Below are 19234 nucleotides of genomic sequence, written 5' to 3' on the forward strand. Positions count from 1 at the left end.
TTATCTGGTGATGTGTTTATACTTTATACCATATGGCTTCCGCATCTTGTTCGATAGTAGAGCTTAGCACGTATATGTTTTAGACGACCCTTTTAATTTTGAAGCTACTTATTGTATTACTCATTACATGGTAATTCTGTGTGAGAATTTACTGTGACAAGTTGTTCATGTTCTTGGACAGCATTTTTGGAGTTTATGTTTTCTGAACTAAGAAATTCCCATATATCTGAATCTGGCTGTTCTCAGCAGAAGTGCTGATAGTATGACTTTTATCTAAATGGTATATCAAAGTTTAAATGTACCTGGTCTTTTAGAAATGACTCATTGGGGTTTTTGAATCTTACAATAATAATATTTTATTTAATGTTGTTATTGTCACAGGAGAAATCTTCATCTTCATCAGTGGATACAAATTTAGAACCTAGTGAAGTCTTATGGATTGGGTTTCCTGCGGTGCTGAAGGTGGATGAGACAATTCTAAGAAATGCCTTTTCACTATTTGGTGAAATTGTGAACATTACTGCATTTCCTGGTCGCGGCTATGCCTTTGTCCGCTTCGGAAGTTTAAGGTCAGCTTGCAGGGCTAAAGATACTCTTCTTGGAAATTTATTTGGCGATCCTCGTGTGCACATTTGTTTTGCAAAGAGTGAGTATACTTCCAGGGGACGGAATCCTGTGGAAGCCCCTTCCTCCCCAGATATCAGGCCATTTTCACGCATTGAAGCTTCTCATGAGAAGTTGCGACATAATAAAAGAAGCTATGAGAACATATCTAGAGTTCCCAAATTGGCGCCCCCTCGGTTTATTACTGATATGGAGTCCCAGGATCCTGATCTTGTGCTTTTCCAGAGGAAGGGTAATGAAAAGCCTATTATTGATGGTGCATCTGAACGAGGATTCCAAGATCTGGGTCCAGAGCTGCGACCTCCGAGGAGTGTTTATGAGCACCAAAGTAGTCCTCCAAGAGATAGAGGTGCCCACTTCCGTGATTATTCTCAACTAGATATTCCTAGACAAGGTCAGTTATATGATAATGCTTGGAACTTGCCAGAAGATCCAACGCTTTTTCATGAATCTAAGAAACCAAAGATCAGTTTTTTTCCACATGAAAATGAACTTCCCGAGTATTATTTTTGTGATCCTGAACGAGTAAAACGTGAGTTGCCTAAAATACCCGATTACCACCAGCTTGATGCCTACAACAAGAACTTCTGTTATGGATCTTTTGGGCATGAACAGATCCCTGATAGAGCGATAAATGAAAAGCAGCCATTTGGTGAGAGAAGTGAACACTGGAATAAACCAAGTAATGGTTTCCAGACTAGACCTGTTCCATTTCCTCCAAATCATGTCAAATGGAAGAGACCATCTGAAGAGTTGAATGAGCCTTCTCCAAATGAAGTTTGGGAATGGGAAGGAACTATCGCAAAAAGAGGAACTCCAGTTTGTCGTGCTCGCTGTTCTCCGGTGGGAAAACTGCTGGATATTATACTGTAAGTTCTTAAATTTGTTGATCATTACAAAATCTCCAGGAAATTGCCTCAGTTTGTCTTGGTAGATAGGAATCTTTCAGAAATACAAGCTTCATGTTTATTTCATCTGTTATCTGTTCACATTTGCTATCTCTTTTTGTTTTCTAATCCTACTAATTAATCTTGCTATGATCAATAGTTGTCATTCTCTCAATATATTAGACGTGACAATATATTATAATTAAAGCTAGTGATAGCTATATAGAAGCTATGGAAACAATATAATGAGCACAAAAGGCCTTTGGACGAAGCTCCAACCAACAAGGAAGATCTTTTTTTCTTTTGAAGTTGAAGTGTTGAACTGTGGAACTTGATTTCATAGATTTCTCCTTTGCCATCTACTTGTTTCTTTCAGCTACTCTAGTAACTCTTCTCTATCTGGAAAAAAAAAGATAACTAGCATGTTAAAATTGTTGCAAGGTGCATTTGTTGTTATTGTTACACTGCATGTTAGCATCTATTTGTGCATTGAAATTTATTCATGCTGCAGGCCTGACTTTCTGGATTGCACAACAAAGACCGATATAGACATCCTGGCAAAGCATTACTATGAATCTGTCAGTTCTTGGGTAGTAACTTTTTTTCCTTATAGCGACGCTGATATTGCATCTTACAATGAACTCATGAATTATTTGGGGAAAAAGCAGAAAGCTGCAGTTGCTAAAATTGACGAGAACACCACTTTATTTCTTGTTCCTCCTTCAGAATTTTCTGACGAAGTACTAAAAGTTCCAGGGAAACTTGGTATCTCTGGTGTTATTTTAAGGTCTGAAAATCTTGGTCCCAGTATTCAGTCTCTTCATAATCCGATTGAGAGAAACGACACAAGTTACGGGTCTTCCTCTGTGGCTCCTTTTTCAGATCAGGGAAACCTTGGAGTACAGAATGTACATTTCCTGGCAAAGTTTCCTACTCCCCAACCTGCATCTTTTGAAGGCCCTGATCATATTGCTAGAAGCCTAGAACTACACCTCCCACCATTAATGATAACAGGCATATGTATCAGCATAACCCATCACAGGGTTCAAAATGGCTGGCAGGCAATCTGGAAACCCACAATGCTGGTGCTGGAAACCGAGCAACACAACCATTCAGCGCTCCCTTCGATTCTGTCAGCCGAGAATACAACTCTGCAACAGTGCCATGTTATGCGGACTACCCACCAGGGTTTTCTGGGACCGCTTTTGCTGGAAGCACTAACCCTTCCCATGAAACACCACCATCTTCGTCTGCAACTCTCCGACCAGAACAACTTGCGCAGCTGGCAGCATCTCTTCTTGGGCAATTAAGGCAACCAGAGGTCCCGTCAGAAAGCCAAGATTCCAGCCCCTCGAGCCACACAAATCAGTCGGAGGTTTCAGCAATTACAGTGCAACAAGAAGTACAACCATTCCAGCAGAATTCAGGTACACGTGAAGATGGAGACTCAAACTACCAGAAACGGCTGCAAGCAACACTAAAGCTGGCAGGAGATCTTCTTCACCAACTTCGGCAAACGGAAGAAAAGTGAAGTCATGGTGATACTTACTTTTTGCATCATTGCATGCAGCTACAATCGTTCGTTAATTGGTGACTAAAGAAAAAGATAATTACATGTTGCTTTGGATATCTTGTTTTAAACTTTAAAGAGGTTGCGTTTCTAAATTACTGTTGGAAGATCGTGTATATATGGGTTTTCCTGGAAAACGATTTCCCTTTTAGAGTTATTGACACCAAAAAAGTGTGCCTGGCTGTCATGGGCGTATTTTTCTCAAGTTTATATAATTTTTATTTGAACGTATTTTAATTATTTATGTTAGTAAGTTATGTTTTGAGACGGTGTTTTCGTCGTTAAAAAATAATCACTTAAGATCCAAAAAATTGGGGTGTTGGCCCCAAATATCCAAATTTGAGGTATTAATGTCCTAAATATCAAAATATCCGATAAATGGCCCTCATTGACATGTAGAGACGCTCATGGTGTAGCGTTTTGGTTAAAAAACCAAAACGCTACATCGTGTAGCGTTTTAGTTTGTTTTTTCTTTTTAAAAAGAAGTGAAGACGCTATTGTGAGTATCGTGCAGCCTTTTGGTTGTAAATTTTTTAAATTAAAGTATAAAACGCTACTATCACTAGCGTTTGCCTCTGTGGTTTTTTTGATTTTTTAATTTTTTTTAAAGTCAAAATACTAACCACTAAAGTGTTTATATTCGTTGTGTTCAATATGAAACATAAAACGTTACTAAAAGCAACGTTTAAGGCTGTGTTTCAAAAGCTTAAAATTAATAAACGTTACATCTTGTGCTGTTTGAATTTTTTTTAATTTTCATAAAATAAACTTAATTTTAGATATAAATAAATCTTTCTAAAATTTAAATATGAACCCTAAAATATTAAAAATATTAAATATTAGCTCACTTTTTTAAACTGGTTTCTCGGCTTTCGGGCGGAAAAATTTAATTTTCAAGTATAATTTAATCATTCTGCAACCCAAACCTAAACCCCAAATGTTAACGGTTGTAAATTTATTTATTCCGCCAGCGTCTCGGCTTCAGGGCCTTCGGCCCTTCAGCCTCGCTTAATTAGGGTTTAGGCTCGAGGGAGTAGGGCCTACCGGCCCTACACCCTCAATCCTAAACCCTAACCGTCGGCCAATTTAATATACAGTACGAATTAATCATTCTGCAACCCAAACCTAAACCCTAAATGTTAACGGTTGTAAATTTATTTATTCCGTCGGTCTCTCGGCTTTAGGGCCTTCGGCCCTGCAAATAACCCAAATATGAACCCTAAAATATTAACTGACTGTTAATTTACGTTCAATTATTACTTTATTAGGAATTAAGAAAATTATTTTAAAAAAAGGAAAAAGAAACAAAAGGAGTTGGGCTTGGGCTTAAAGTTATAAACGCTAATGCGTTTAGCGTTCTCCCTTTTATACAACACGCTACTTCACTAGCGTCTTTACTTGTTATTTAGGGCCATTTTTACAAAATATGTTATTCAGGGCATTAAACTTTAATATTTTGTTATTTAGGGCCTTTTTTCAAAAAATTGTTTATAATGTCAAAATTAAATAACATAATCAAACTTCTCAAACATACTGAGATGTATAAATAGTAAGATCTTGAACAGAAACAGTGTTGGTGCTTTACCCCATATATCAATCTCATCATAAAATCATCCTTGAACTGTTTTGCTGCATAATGAATCCCATAATTCATCAACTATTGAATGTCCATCACCTATTATAAAATAGAACTTTTTTTTTTTTTTAAGTATATGTATGGAACTTAAATTTTATGCATTTCACATGCGAAGTAGAGCTGTCCACGAATATATCTTTCTAATTTCTAAATTTCTTAATTTATTTGCTATGTGAAAATGTAATATTTAAATTTTTTACCAAACCTTACACACTGCACAGAACACAACACGAAGCTTGATGTAGTTTAGTCTATTATATATTTTATTTTTATTTGTAATTTTCTTTTTTCTTAATGCACCCGCAAAATTGATAAAATTGAAACACCCCAGTAAGCAACAAAGATACTATTGAACCAAGATTTCTAATTTATAAAACGTGCTGATACATCGCGCAACTGAATATCATCAACAAGTCACACTATATAACCACCAAGAAATCTGTTGAATAATCACCCATCTATTTTATTCTATTCATACATAATCTACACCTCTGATTCTTGATGCTTCATCTTCTTCATCATCAACTCAGTCATCACCCATCTCTACTACTCGCTGAATCTTGATCATTCCCATTTTACATTCTTGCTTTTCATAATGTCTCAGTTGATCAATCTTGTTATCAAAAATGGCTTAACAAGATACAAGGTTTTGAGAGTCATTGGGAAATGGGGTCCTGCATTCACTCTCCCACTCTATGAAGCTGCCGTTCTTTCCCCTCAAGACAACAAGACCCCCGTCTCATTGGTGGCCTTCAAGATTATCAGCAAACTCCAAGAAGGCTACTACAACATGGCTCTGCAAGACATCGAAACCTCCCAATTCTACTCTCGTAATCCCGATATTTTGCCATACATGTCATCTTTTGAGGCCAGGGTAAAAGGGGTTAAGCTTCTCTGCATTGTCTTGCCTTATGATAATTTTGTCACGTCTCTAAGGTCTTTACAAATTTGGGATGCAAGATTCTCTCGAGGCCTGCAAGAGAGCATGATTGCTTTAATTCTCCGAAGAACCTTGACTGGCCTTGACGCGATTCACCAGAGTCAGAGGCGCCACACCAGGATCACAGCAGACACTGTGTTTTATGATATTGATGATCCTACTTTCTATCTGTCTTATGCAGCTTCTCTTTATCAGCGGACTGGTCCTGTGAATCGCGGTGATTGGAATAGTCTCCCGGTGGACAGAATGCTGGCATGGGCTTTAGCCCCTGAAGTTAAGCATGATGAGTCATTGGAGTTTGTGGATTTTTACGCGGCTGAAGAATCTGATATTTGGCTTATTGGAATCTTGGCTTTGGAGTTGGCTTATGGAAGGATTCTTGTGGAGAATCGGAGAGAATTGCTTGACATTGTTAATTACATTTGTAGTGATCCTGAAGTTTTGACGGATACTTGGGAGGAACTGAGGATTAAATCTGGAGAGTTTGCTCGAGGGGCTGATCCATTAGAACTAGCAATTGTCTTGCCTGTGGAAAAGACAAGATTTAGTAAGCGTTTTGGTAAATTTCTGGCCCGGTGTCTTGCTGCTGAACCGCAGAATAGGCTATCTGCAGAAGAGCTTGTTATGGATCATGAGTTCTTGAGGGTAAATGTAGGGAAAATGAAGACATTCAGTGGTATGTTTGGAGAGCCAAATCATCGACAAGACCGGTTTCTTCATCAAGATGTTGGAAAGAAACAAAAAACATCATCTAAACAGAGAAATCATCTAACCTTTCGTCACAATGGCATCACTTACACAATTTTGGAACCTATTGGCAAATGGGGGTTCGAAAACAACCTGATTGTTTATGAAGCTGTCGCTGCCTCTGGAATTAAGGATTCGTGTCCTCAACATGTGGCCTTAAAAATGACCAGGGACATTGAAGTGTATTTCAACCTAGCCGCGGACAGCCTGAGGAGAAGTACTTCAGTCAATGATTTTCATATTTTACCCTTAAACACATACTTCCTGAAACACATAGAACGATATGAAACACTTTGTATGGTACTGCCATTTGATGCTCAAGTGGTGTCTCTCCGCTCAATCATACAAAGCCGCCCAAAATTTGCTGGTGGAATTCCCCAAATCTGTATTGCTGTTTCTCTACTGCACGCTTTAAGGGGGCTCCAGGTGATCCACTCTAAGAGTCAAGATCACTGTGAAATTACAGCGGGTAACATCTTCTATCATATTGAAGACAAGTCTATCAAGCTTGCATATGCAGCCTCATGTTATGAAAGGACTTATGCTGCTGAAGAATCTGGTGAATTTTCAATGAACAAGTTGCTGTCATGGGGAGTACCGCCAGAGATTGTCAGAGAATTGGACTTGATCTATGAATACGACGTATTTGCAGCTGATATCTGGTTTATTGGAATTGCGGCTTTGGAATTGGCTTATGGGAAAATCCAAGTGGCGAATAGCAATGAATTGTTTAGAATTGCTAGCTACATAAGCTCTGTGAGAGAGCTGCCTAATACATGGGAGGAACTTAGGACTGAAGCTGCTGAAGCGGATATTTTGAGAGAGATCCTCAAGTTGCCCACAGCTTCGGATAACCCACAGAGATTTGATAAATCTTTTGGTAACTTTGTAGCAATGTGTCTGGAGGAAGTCGATGAAAGGGCATCTGTAAATGAGCTATTAATGGACGGTTTTCTGAGGCACGTTCATGAAGGAGAAAGTATAGAGATCTTTAAGGCCGTGATGATCAAGGGATATAAACATTTAGACAAAAAGAACGTAGGTGAATTTCTTGATGGAGATAACCAAATGAAACAGGCAACATCATCTGAACAGAGTGATCATCTTTCGTTTTGTCACAATGGCCTGACTTACACGATTCTTGAACCTATTGGGACATGGGGGCTAGGGGCATTTGGACCCTCAACCACTCTACCTGTTTATGAAGCAGTCACTACCTCTGGATCAAATGATCCCTCGCCTCAGCACGTAGCCTTCATAATGGCCTGCAGCCTTCGTGAGCGTTTATTCGATCTAGCATCATACAGCATCAAGAAAAGTATTCCATGCAGTCATATCAATATTTTACCCTTTAACACACACTTCTTTATACAGTTAAAAGGCCACAAAACACTTTGCATAGTACTGCCATTTGATGCTCAAGTGTTGTCGCTCCGCTCAATCATACAGAACCGCCCAAAATTTGCTAATGGGATTCCCCAAACCTGTATAGCTGTTGCTCTACTGCACACTGTAAGGGGACTCCACGTGCTCCACACGAAGGATGAACCTCACTACGAAGTCAATGCAGGTAGCATCTTCTATCATATTGAAGATAAGTCCATCAAACTTGCCTTTGCAGCATCCTCTTATGAGCGGACTTGTGCTGCTGAAGAATCCAATGAGTGTCCAATTAATGAGTTGTTTGTATGGGCACAACCGCCAGAGGTTGATGGCTTACTAAGAGCCTATTTACTTCATGAATTCAACAATTTTAAAGCGGATATCTGGTTTGTTGGAATTGCGGCTCTGGAATTGGCTTATGGGAAAATCCGAGTGGTGAATCGTGAAGAAATGTATAGAATTGCTAGCTACATAAGCAAAGTGAGAAGGTTGCCTAATACATGGGAGGAACTTAGGACTCAAACTCAACAGGACAGAAAAAACCACAAGTTTCCCACAGCTGCTGAGGAGCCACAAAGATTTAATGAATATTTTGGTGATTTTGTAGGATGGTGTCTGGATACAGAACCGGATGAGAGGCCATTTGCAAATGAGCTATTGATGCATGATTTTCTGAGGAACGTTCATGAAGGAGAAAGTATGGAAATCTTCAAGGCTGTGATGATCAAGGGCTGTACAGATTTGGACTAGAAGAACCCTGTAGAAGAGATTTTTCAATTTAATGTTTTCTTGAGACAGGACTTCATTTACTGGTTTGTATTATAAAGAGTTCGATAATAACATTTGTTTTTGTAGTAGTTCAAGTATAGCAACAGTTCTCTTTCTCCCTTTTCCCTGGACAAAATCTATGCATTTTTCTAAGGTTTGTTAGAAGAAAGTGAATTTCCAATTTTTTGTCAATGTGAACTACTGTTTAAAGTACCGGAAATATCAAAAGTCTAGACATCAGACATCCAATATGCTCATATATTCTCTGTATGCCTATTCTTTAAGGTTTCATTAGATGCCAAACTCCGATGCAGGAACCAATGTGCAGGAATTTGTTTACAGGAAATACATTCCCAGCAAAGTTGCAGATACAATCAATGCCACCCTTTGCAGAAATAGTCAAATTTCATTTCATTGTCTCACAGTGATCACTGGATTTTTTTTAATGCTCATGCATTGAGGCAGATAACTAGGGTCTAAGGGCCTGTTTGCATGGGCTTAAAGCCCCGATTTAAGTTATTTTTTGATTTTAAACTATGTTTGTGAATAAGTCTCGGCTTAAAGTTGACTTAAATTTTTTTGATAAAATTACCCATAAGTTATAAATTTTCCGTAAATCATTTTTATTTTTATTATTATATTTTTAATAACTCGTAAATAAGTCACATTAAGTCACAAATCAAGTTAAGTCATAAGTCATAAACTCGGCCATACGGGTAACTTAAATTTCATGTATAAAATTTTAATTTAAATACACCGATTTAGTAAAAATTAATAAATGTAATGGTTTTGACTATCAATTTCACAATAATTATATATAAAATATACAAGTATATATTTTAAATATCTATATTCATTACCAACATTCAGAATTTAAATTCTAAAAAAAAAATTACCATCACAGTTTTGTCACAAAATTTTAGAACAGAGAAGCGCCCAGAAATCTATTTAAACAGCTCTCCCAACTTCAAACTTGCTCACAGATCATCACCCATCTCTCTATACATAATACACACACAGTCTATACAATCTATACATGAAGATATAATGTTGCATAGTCTGATTCTTGATACATCATCTTCATCATCATAACAACTCATCATCACCCATCTCTACGTCCATAAACCATAATCTTGATCATTCCCTTTTACGTTCTTGCTTTCTTGTTATTCATCAATCTTGCTTCATTCCATCTTCACGTTCTTGATTTTCATACTCAAACACTTTGATGTCTCAGTTGATCAATCTTGTCGTCAAAGATGACTCGACAAGATACAAGCTCTTGAGAGTCATTGGGAAATGGGGTCCTGCATTCACTCTCCCACTCTATGAAGCTGCCATTCTTTCCCCTCAAGACAACAAGACTCACCTCTCATTAGTAGCCTTCAAGCTCATCAGCACCGGTCAAGTGGACTATTTCAACTTGGCCTTTCAAGATGTTAAGGCCTCTCAAGTCTTTCAATATAATTCTATCATCTTGCCTTTCATGAGGTATTTTCAGGCCAATGTAAAAGGGGGTACACTTCTCTGTATTGTCTTGCCTTATGATACCATTGTCACTTCTCTTCGATCTTTACTATTGTCGAATCCAAGATTCTCTGAAGGCCTCGAGGAGAAGATGATTGCATTGGTTCTTGAAAGAGCCTTGATTGCCCTTGATGCAATTCACAAAGCTGGCAAATGTCATGCAAGAATCACAGCAGATACTGTCTTTTATGATCTTGGAGAGCCCACTTTCTATCTTGCTTATGCAGCTTCTTTATATGAGCGGACTAGTCTGAAGAATGTTGATGTTTGGAATTGTCTCCCTGTGAACAAAATGCTGGCATGGGGTTTAGCCCCTGAAGTTAAACATGATGAATCACTGGAGTTTGTGGATGTATACGAGACGGATAAATCTGATATTTGGCTTATTGGAATCTTGGCTTTGGAATTAGCTTATGGGAGGATTCTAGTGGAGGATCGGAGAGAACTGCTTGACATTGCTAATTACATAAGTAGCCACCCAAAAGTTTTGACAGATACTTGGGAGGAACTTAGGATTAAATCTGGAGAGTTTGCTTCTGGGGGTGATCCAGGAAAACTGCCAATCGTCTTGACAGTGAAGCAGACAAGATTTAGTGACCGTTTTGGCGGCTTTGTGGCCAGGTGTCTTGATGCTGATCCAGAGAACAGGGCATCTGCAGCAGAGCTACTTAATGTGCATGACTTCTTGAGGGAAAATGTAGAGAACATGACGACATTCAGAGATATGGTGACTGCAGGAGCAAAGCCTCACGATGCACTCTCATCTGAACAGAGTGATCATCTTTCGTTTTGTCACAATGGCCTCACTTACACAATTCTTGAACCTATTGGGACATGGGGGCTAGGGGCATTTGGGCGCTCAACCACTCTACCTGTTTATAAAGCAGTCACTACCTCTGGATCAAATGATCCCTCGCCTCAGCACGTAGCCTTCATAATGGCCAGCAGCCTTCGTGCTCCTTTATTTGATCTAGCATCATACAGCATCAAGAAAAATATATTTTGCAGTCATATCAATATTTTACCCTCTAACACACACTTCTTTATACAGTTAAAAGGCCACGAAACACTTTGCATAGTACTGCCATTTGATGCTCAAGTGTTGTCTCTCCGCTCAATCTTACAGAACCGCCCAAAATTTGCTAATGGGATTCCCCAAACCTGTATAGCTGTTGCTCTACTGCACACTGTAAGGGGGCTCCACATGCTCCACACCAAGGATTATGATCACTTAGAAATCACTGCAGGTACCATCTTCTATCATATTGAAGATAAATCCATCAAACTTGCATTTGGAGCTTCCTGTTATGAGCGGACTAGTGCTGCTGAAGAATCTGGTGAGTGTCCAATCCAAGAAGTGTTTTATTGGGCAACCCCGCCAGAGGTTGATGTCTTATCACGAGCCAGAAAACTTCATGAATACGACAGATTTAAAGCTGATATCTGGTTTATTGGAATTGCGGCTCTGGAATTGGCTTATAGGAAAATTCCAGTGGTGAAGCGGGAAGAATTGCTCAGAATAGCTAGCTACATAAGCCAAGTGAGAAGGTTGCCTGATACATGGGAGGAACTTAGGACTAAAGCTGATGAATTAGAGGTTGTGAAAACTCAAAGGAATAGAAAATTCCTTAAGTGTCCCACAGCTCCTGAGAACCCACCAAGATTTGATGAACATTTTGGTAATTTTGTAGCAATGTGCCTGGATGCAGAACCGAATGAGAGGCCACTTGCAAATGAACTACTGATGGATGAATTTCTGAGGAACGTTAACGAAGGAGAAAGTATGGAAATGTTCAAGGCTGTGATGATCAACGGATATAGAAATTTTGACAAAAAGAAAACTGTAGCTATCGGTTCTGCATAGCTAGCTGTGAAGAGATTTATCATTTTTTTTGAATGTTTTCAAGACATTGACTTCATTTACTAGGTTGGCATTATAAGGAGTTTGATGATGACATTTGTTTTTGCAGTAATTCCAATATAGCAACAGTTCTCTTTCCCTTTCCATTGAATTTTTCATTGATACAATGTCTGATTTCACTTGGATGCTATCTACTTTGTTCAGAGTTTGTTTTGGTGATTGAGTCTTCTTCCTATATACTAGCAGAAGTATAATATATCACCTGGCCATGACCTATTGGGAAAAAAAAATGTATTCATTCCCATTTTGGTAGATAAGAACTAGTTAGAATGCTCCACAGCTCTTAACAGAAAAATTTAAATTTCTCACAGACACGTTTACTAATGGATGAAATTGTTGGAATGCCTCAAAATATTTTCGGGGCTATCATCCAGTCGTTTCTCATCTTCATCATTTACCTGAGAGAATTTCTGGAGACGGAATGGAGGATAAAAGAAATTAATATGGGAAATACAGAAAACGACGAGTGATTGAGGGCCTTGTAAGCTAGATAACTTTTATGGGAAGCCTCTGCTTTAGCCTTCAAGTAATTACGGAATCTTGCTAAATCTAAAGAACGTTCATTCCATAGCTGACCCTTGAGCCGAGTCTAGCTAAAACTAAAGACCACTCATGCCAAAACCGAACCTTGAGACATCTATAACTCGAAACAAGAGTTCATGGGATGAAGCCAGTCATTCAGATAACAGTGACTATGTGCATCACAACACTAACAAAATAACTTTACAGAATTATACAATAAACTCCAGTCCTTTAAATACACATTTTCCACTGACAGTCTTGAAATTGTTCTTACCATCTGTAAAAATGTCAAAATACGCTATCGCAGATAGGGAGAAAAAGTCAGGGACAGATCCAGTAGGGTTCGGGCGCTTAAACACCCCCTACCCAAAAAAAAAGAAAGTAAAATTAAAATTGTATATATAAACATCCCATAAAAAAATTTAGTAGTGTTTTATAATATGTATGACTTTATATTTGATATCAGGAAGGGAACTATAAAAAAAATGAATTGAAAATTTATCCTAACAAATTATGCCAAGGCAAACTGAATATAACCCTGAACCACCAAGAAATCTATTTAAACCACTCTACCCATCTTCAACTTGCTCTGTAATCACCCATCTACACACTTATATACACATGTTGTAAACTCTGATTCTTGATACTTCATCTTCATCATTATCAACTCACTGATCACCCATCTGACATACCTGCATAAACTTGTATCCACTGCTTCTTGCATCGTTTCGTTTTCGAGTACATTCTTGCTTTCTTGATCTTCACAAATCTTGATCAAGCACTTCCATGGATGAGTTGATCAATATTGTTGTCACAGACAGCGAAAGACAAGCAAGTTACAAGATTCTGAGAGTCATTGGAAGATGGGGTCCTGCATTCACTCTCCCAGTCTATGAAGCTGCCGTTCTTTCCCCCAAAGACAACAATACTTACATTTTCTTTGTTGCCTTAAAGATTATCAGCAGTACTCAAGAGGAATACTTCAACATGGCCATTCAAGATGTCGAAGCCTCTCAAGTCTTGGCCTCTCAAATAAATTCCAACATTCTGCCAGTCCTTGAATCTTTTAAGGCCAATGTGGAAGATGTTCCACATTTCTGCATTGTCTTGCCTTATGATACTACTGTCATGTCTCTTCGGCCTCTGCTGTTGTCGAATCCAAGATTTTCTGGAGGTATGGATGAGAAGATGATTGCATTAGTGCTCGTACGAGTCTTGGCTGGCCTCGATGCAATTCACCAATCTGGCAAACATCACAAAAGGATCACGGCTGATTCTGTCTTCTATAATTTTAATGCACCAAATTTCTATCTTGCTTATGCAGCTTCTCTATATGAGCGGACTACTCATCCGAATCTTGGTAATCCAAATTTCCGCCCTATAGACAAAATGCTGGCCTGGGGTTTAGCCCCTGAAGTTAAACAAGATGAATCATTGGATTTTGTGGATGTTTACAACACGGAGAAATCTGATGTTTGGCTTATTGGAATCTTGGCTTTGGAATTAGCCTATGGGAGGATTCTAGTAAAGGATCGCAGAGAATTGCTTGACATTGCTAGTTTCATAAGGAGACGTGGAATTTTGACGGATACTTGGGAGGAGTTGAGGACTAAATGTGCAGAGTCTGATCCGGGTGCTGATCCAGTGAAACCACCAAATGTCTTGTCAGTGAAGCAGACAAGATTTAGTGAACGTTTCGGTGGCTTTTTGGCCTGGTGTTTTGATCCTGATCCAGAGAGTAGGGCATCTGCAGAAGAGCTGCTTCATGGGCATGACTTCTTGTGGGAAAATGTAGGGACCATGAAGACATTTAATGATATGTTGACAGTAATGGATCCTCACGTAGACCGCTTTCTTGATCGAGTTCCAAAGAAAAAACAGAGTGATCATCTTTCGATTCGTGAAAAGGGCATCACTTACACAATTATGGAACCTATTGGGACATGGGGGCAAGATTACTGTCATATAGTTTATGAAGCAGTCACCACCACTGGATTTAATGATACCTCTCCTCGATCCGTGGCCTTCACAATGGTCAAGAACAATGAAGGTGAGGTTTATGAGAAGGCCGAAAAGAGTCTGGAGAAAAGTACTTCAGTCAATCATATCAATATTCTACCCTTAATCGCACACTTCCTTAAACAATTGAAATATGAAACAATTTGTATGGTACTGCCATTTGATGCTCAAGTGTTGTCTCTCCGCTCAATCATTCAAAGCCGCCCAAAATATGCTGATGGGATTCCTCAAAACTGTATCGCGGCTTCTCTACTGCACGTTTTAAGGGCGCTCCATGTGATCCACTCTAAGGGTGAAGATCACTCTGAAATTACAGCAGCTAACATCTTCTATCATATTGAAGATAAGTCCATCAAACTTGCCTATGCAGCCTCATGTTTTGACCGGACTTATGCTCCTGAAGAATCTGGTGAATTTGGAATAAACAAGTTGCTGTCATGGGGAGCACCACCAGAGCTTGATATGGTGAAAGAATCGCCCTTAAAACGTAAATACGACGCATTTGCAGCTGATATATGGTTTATTGGAATTGCAGCTCTGGAATTGGCTTATGGGAAAATCAAAGTGGCAAGTCGCAATGAATTGCTTAGAATTGCTAGCTACATAAGCAATGTGGGAATTCTGCCTAATACATGGGAGGAACTTAGGACTGAAGTTTTTGAAGCGGAGATTTTGAAATATCACCCGACAAGAAAGTTCCTCAAGTTTCCCACAGATTTTAAGAACCCGCCAAGGTTTGATGAATATTTTGGTCATTTTGTAGCAGTGTGTCTGGATACGAATCCCAAGGAGAGGCAATTAGCAGATGAGCTTTTGACTGGTGGTTTTTTGGGGCACATTAATGAAGAAGAAAGTATGGAAATCTTCAGGGCCACGATGATCTTGGGATATAAAGATTTAAATAAAAAGAAAGCTATAGTTACCGGTTGATCTTATTAGCTTGCTATGATGAGATTTGCCGATTATTTCTTAATGTTTCCTGGAGATGTACTTCATTTACTAAGTTTGTAGGTAGCTAGCTGGGATGAGATTTGTCGATTCTTTTTCTTAATGTTTCCTGAAGATGTATACCAGTTTGTAGGTATAAAGAGTTTGATGATAACATTTGTTTTTGCAGTAAATCAAATATAGCAACAGTCCTCTCTTTGCATTCCAATTCAGAATGATACTGTGTCTGATGTCACTTGAATGCTGTCTATTGTGTTAGAGTTTTCTTTCTATAACCTGGCCATAAATTACTGGAAAGAAACTGTATTAATTATCTAAGGTTTGTTACAAGAAATTAGATTTCATCAAAGCTGTAGGAAAAAACAAACAGAACCAGCCTAGTAAGATTTTAGCCAAATTTTGTGTCATTGTCTGATACTGTATAAAAGTATTTGAAATATCATACATTAAGAGTTCAAATATGAAGTATGTTCATGAATGTTCTATATGTTTATTATCTAAGGTTTCATCAGATACTGAACTCCCAAGCAAAAACCAATTGCCTGGACTTTGTTTACAAGAATTAGTTCCCAGCAAAGCTGCAGTGACAAACAATACCATCTTAGTGCAGAAGTAGCCCGATTCATGTAATTGTGGTCATGCATTGTGTCCCATTTGATAATGCTTCCGCTTTTATCTTCATTGTTGCTTCTGGCATAACTATTATGGTGTACAATTTCCCTCGGAAGTAATAATAGTACGCTCAAATTCCCATTCTGATAGATTGCCTTTGAATCAAAGAACTGGATTAAATGCTCCACAACTTTTAATACCTCAGAAATTTTCAGGGCTATCATCAAGTTGTTTCTCGTCTTCTATATCTACCTCCAAGATTTCCTGCAGAAAAACACCCAATAAATATTAAACAGAAGACGATGAGTGATTGAGGGCTTTGTAAGGTACATGACTTTTACCGGAATCCTCTGCTTCAAGTAGTTACCAAGTCTTGCTAAAATTAAAGAACGTTCATGCCAAAACCGGCCCTTGAGACTAATCTTTACATATGGACCATCCACTTCAGCTAATTCTGCCACTCCTGAAGTTCATTTTTTATATTTTAGCACGACTAGAAACAGAATTCAGCATATACCTAAGCGTACAAAAGTAAGTCACCTGTCATGCCAACCGAAGTGTCAAAGATATGTGAGAACTGCATTTTGAGGGAAAAGAGCGTTTTTGTTACAATTATATCATGTACATACAGAATACCAGATAAGAATAGAGTTATCATTCCAATTGTCGAAAACAATCCTGTTTTTCTGCAAACACTTTAGCATTTTCATACAGATGGTCGTCTAACTTGATACACAGTACAGGTTTACAAAATGAATCAAGCTTGAACCCCCCTGGTCTTTAAATTAGATTCTTATACTAATTGTAATTGTTGAAATTCAAAATAATCTCGTCATAAATTTCACTACTACAAGCACTTGGGAACCTGTATTCCATTTGAAATCCAGACATTCAAATATTAATATAAACCCGAGAATTTGAAATAACAACTCAAATCCTGTCATTTGAAATTCATCATTTGAAATAAAATGCACGATTCCAAACATCCGCTTATATGATTCATTTATTTAATTTTACAACATTGAGGCAGAGAGCGCATACCTTTTCTCTAGCATCCAGGAGGACTTGCTTCACATTATCCTCCGTTAAGTCGAGTTCTTGAAGCGATGCTGAAATGCTCATGCAGCGCAATGCTGGCCTGCCTGTCAACTTAACTGATGATGATCTCCTTCTAGTATGCTTAACACTTGATGATCCATTCAACTTGAATATATCAGCAAGCAAAACTTTGGGCTGTACTTGTGAGCTGCAATGGCAGTAGCAGTAGCTGCTGGGTAAAATGGACATTGTATTATCTTGTATCTCTTGCCCTTTACTAGTTGGTCTTGGTGAAGTGATCAGAGAGCAGCTCAGAACTCACATCCCCTGCTTATCCTTTATTTTCTGTTTCTGTGGTCAATAACTAACTCACAATCTCACAACTACTACATTTCTTTCTAAAAGAAATGAAATTTCCCTGTTCTATTTAAAATTACATAATAATTTTTAAAGTGTTCTCAAGAAATTTATGAAATTTATGTTTTGATGTAATTCTTTTCCTACCTTCTAGGCTGAAAAATAATACTTCCTCCGTCCCACAATACATGTCACTTTGATTTTTTTTACGTAATTTGAGGTGCAAATAAAACATATGTCTATAGATTATTTTTCAAATTTTCTTTTTCTGAATAAAGATATGGATGTTATATTTTTATTTAGAAAAAGAAACTTTGAAAAATAATGTATAGAAATATGTTTTATTTGCACATCAAATTACGTGCAAAAGGTCAAAATGACATGTATCGTGGGACTGAGGGCGTATTATTCATTTACTCAAAGTCTGTATATATAATATTGTAAGAATTCACAAGCATAATGCTACTTAAAAGTAATATTACAATATAAAAAAACACAATTAATAGAAAGTTCAATATATATGTGAATTAATCCTTAACACTGTGTCCGGAGCCTGCTTGTCCGGCTTTAAGCTGGGGTTTAAAGTTGTTTCCAATTCCAATGAAAAATGTTTGTTTGTATAGTAAATATGTCCATTTAAAGACAGAAATAAGTTTCTTTTCATATGTTTTGTTTTTATGGATATTATTAGGGCTTGGCCCTAAATTCTGGCTGGGGTGGTTTATCCCCATAATTAATATATTTCTGCTTATCAAAAAAAGTCAGAAATAAGTTAGAAACTGACTTAAAACCGGAAGTTAGTTTAAGGTATTTCTTCCGATGACCTAATTTTTTTTAACTTTTTTTTTGGTAAAAATTACCAATAAATCATAAGTTACTCATAAAACACTTTTATTTTTATATTATATTTTTTTTTGAAGCAATTTTTATATTATATTTTTAATAACCCATATGTCATTAATAAGTCAAAATTATTTTAGACTCCAGGCTAGTGGTGGCATACGGGCGTCCCGTGACGAGACGAGACGAGTCGGAGGCGAGACGAGTTGATGAAAGTTGAACTCGTGGACGTCTCGTGTAAGACTAGCGAGACGAGCCGAGCCGAGACGAATCTCAAAATATTAAACTCGCGTCCAACTCGCGAGTTTTGGCGAGTTAGACGAGTTATACATATTTTTTCTTCTGCAGTTGTAGCCTGTAGGCTGTAGCTGGACAGTTCATTTACGTAGGGACACAGTGTGTGTGGGCTCAGGGGACCAACTCGCCAAACTCGCCTTCTTTTGTTTTACTGTTGTTGACTTGATTTTTTTGGTTTTCCAATTTCCTGTACCAGTAGGCAGTAGCCGTGCACTTCTACTTCAAATATATATTATTTAATTTTTATTAATTTATTATGTAATAAAAAAAAGAGTACGGTACCTCTATTTATTTTATTAATTAAAAAAAAATTACAACTGATTTGAGAGGACTCCTCTCAAAAAAACGGAACAAACCGCATTTATATTCAAAACAAAATAAAAATAAAAAATTACATTTAAATTGAAATATAAATCTAAAACACAAAACTAATTTTTTATTCTTCTTCTTCTTCTTGTTCTGGAATAGCCGACGTGCCCGATTCCGATAAAGTGTCCATTGTCATCCAAACATCGTCTTCTCCTTCCGAGTCATCTTCTTTCCTTCCTTGTTGTCTTTTTGCGGCTTGATCCCAATCTTTTTTACAAACTAATATTTT

The 19234-nt window shown here is 37.8% G+C and overlaps 2 protein-coding genes across 2 annotated transcripts; one reads left to right on the plus strand and one right to left on the minus strand.

Moving 5' to 3' along the window:
• Positions 1 to 277: 277 nt before the first annotated feature.
• On the plus strand, positions 278 to 3154 carry LOC108221485 (flowering time control protein FPA). Its single transcript, XM_064093945.1, has 3 exons — positions 278 to 298; positions 382 to 1493; positions 2023 to 3154. The coding sequence occupies exons 1-3, from the start codon at positions 278 to 280 to the stop codon at positions 2819 to 2821; spliced, it is 1932 nt and encodes a 643-aa protein (XP_063950015.1). The 3' UTR covers positions 2822 to 3154.
• Positions 3155 to 15910: 12756 nt separating this feature from the next.
• On the minus strand, positions 15911 to 17535 carry LOC108220145 (uncharacterized). The gene is made up of 4 exons (XM_017393823.2): positions 17146 to 17535; positions 16645 to 16681; positions 16446 to 16567; positions 15911 to 16368 (listed from the first exon to the last, which is right to left on the minus strand). The coding sequence occupies exons 1-4, from the start codon at positions 17389 to 17391 to the stop codon at positions 16306 to 16308; spliced, it is 468 nt and encodes a 155-aa protein (XP_017249312.1). The 5' UTR covers positions 17392 to 17535; the 3' UTR covers positions 15911 to 16305.
• Between the last annotated feature and the right edge of the window lie 1699 nt (positions 17536 to 19234).

The sequence above is a fragment of the Daucus carota genome, chromosome 5 (assembly GCF_001625215.2).
Source record: "Daucus carota subsp. sativus chromosome 5, DH1 v3.0, whole genome shotgun sequence".
Taxonomy (NCBI): Eukaryota; Viridiplantae; Streptophyta; class Magnoliopsida; order Apiales; family Apiaceae; genus Daucus; species Daucus carota.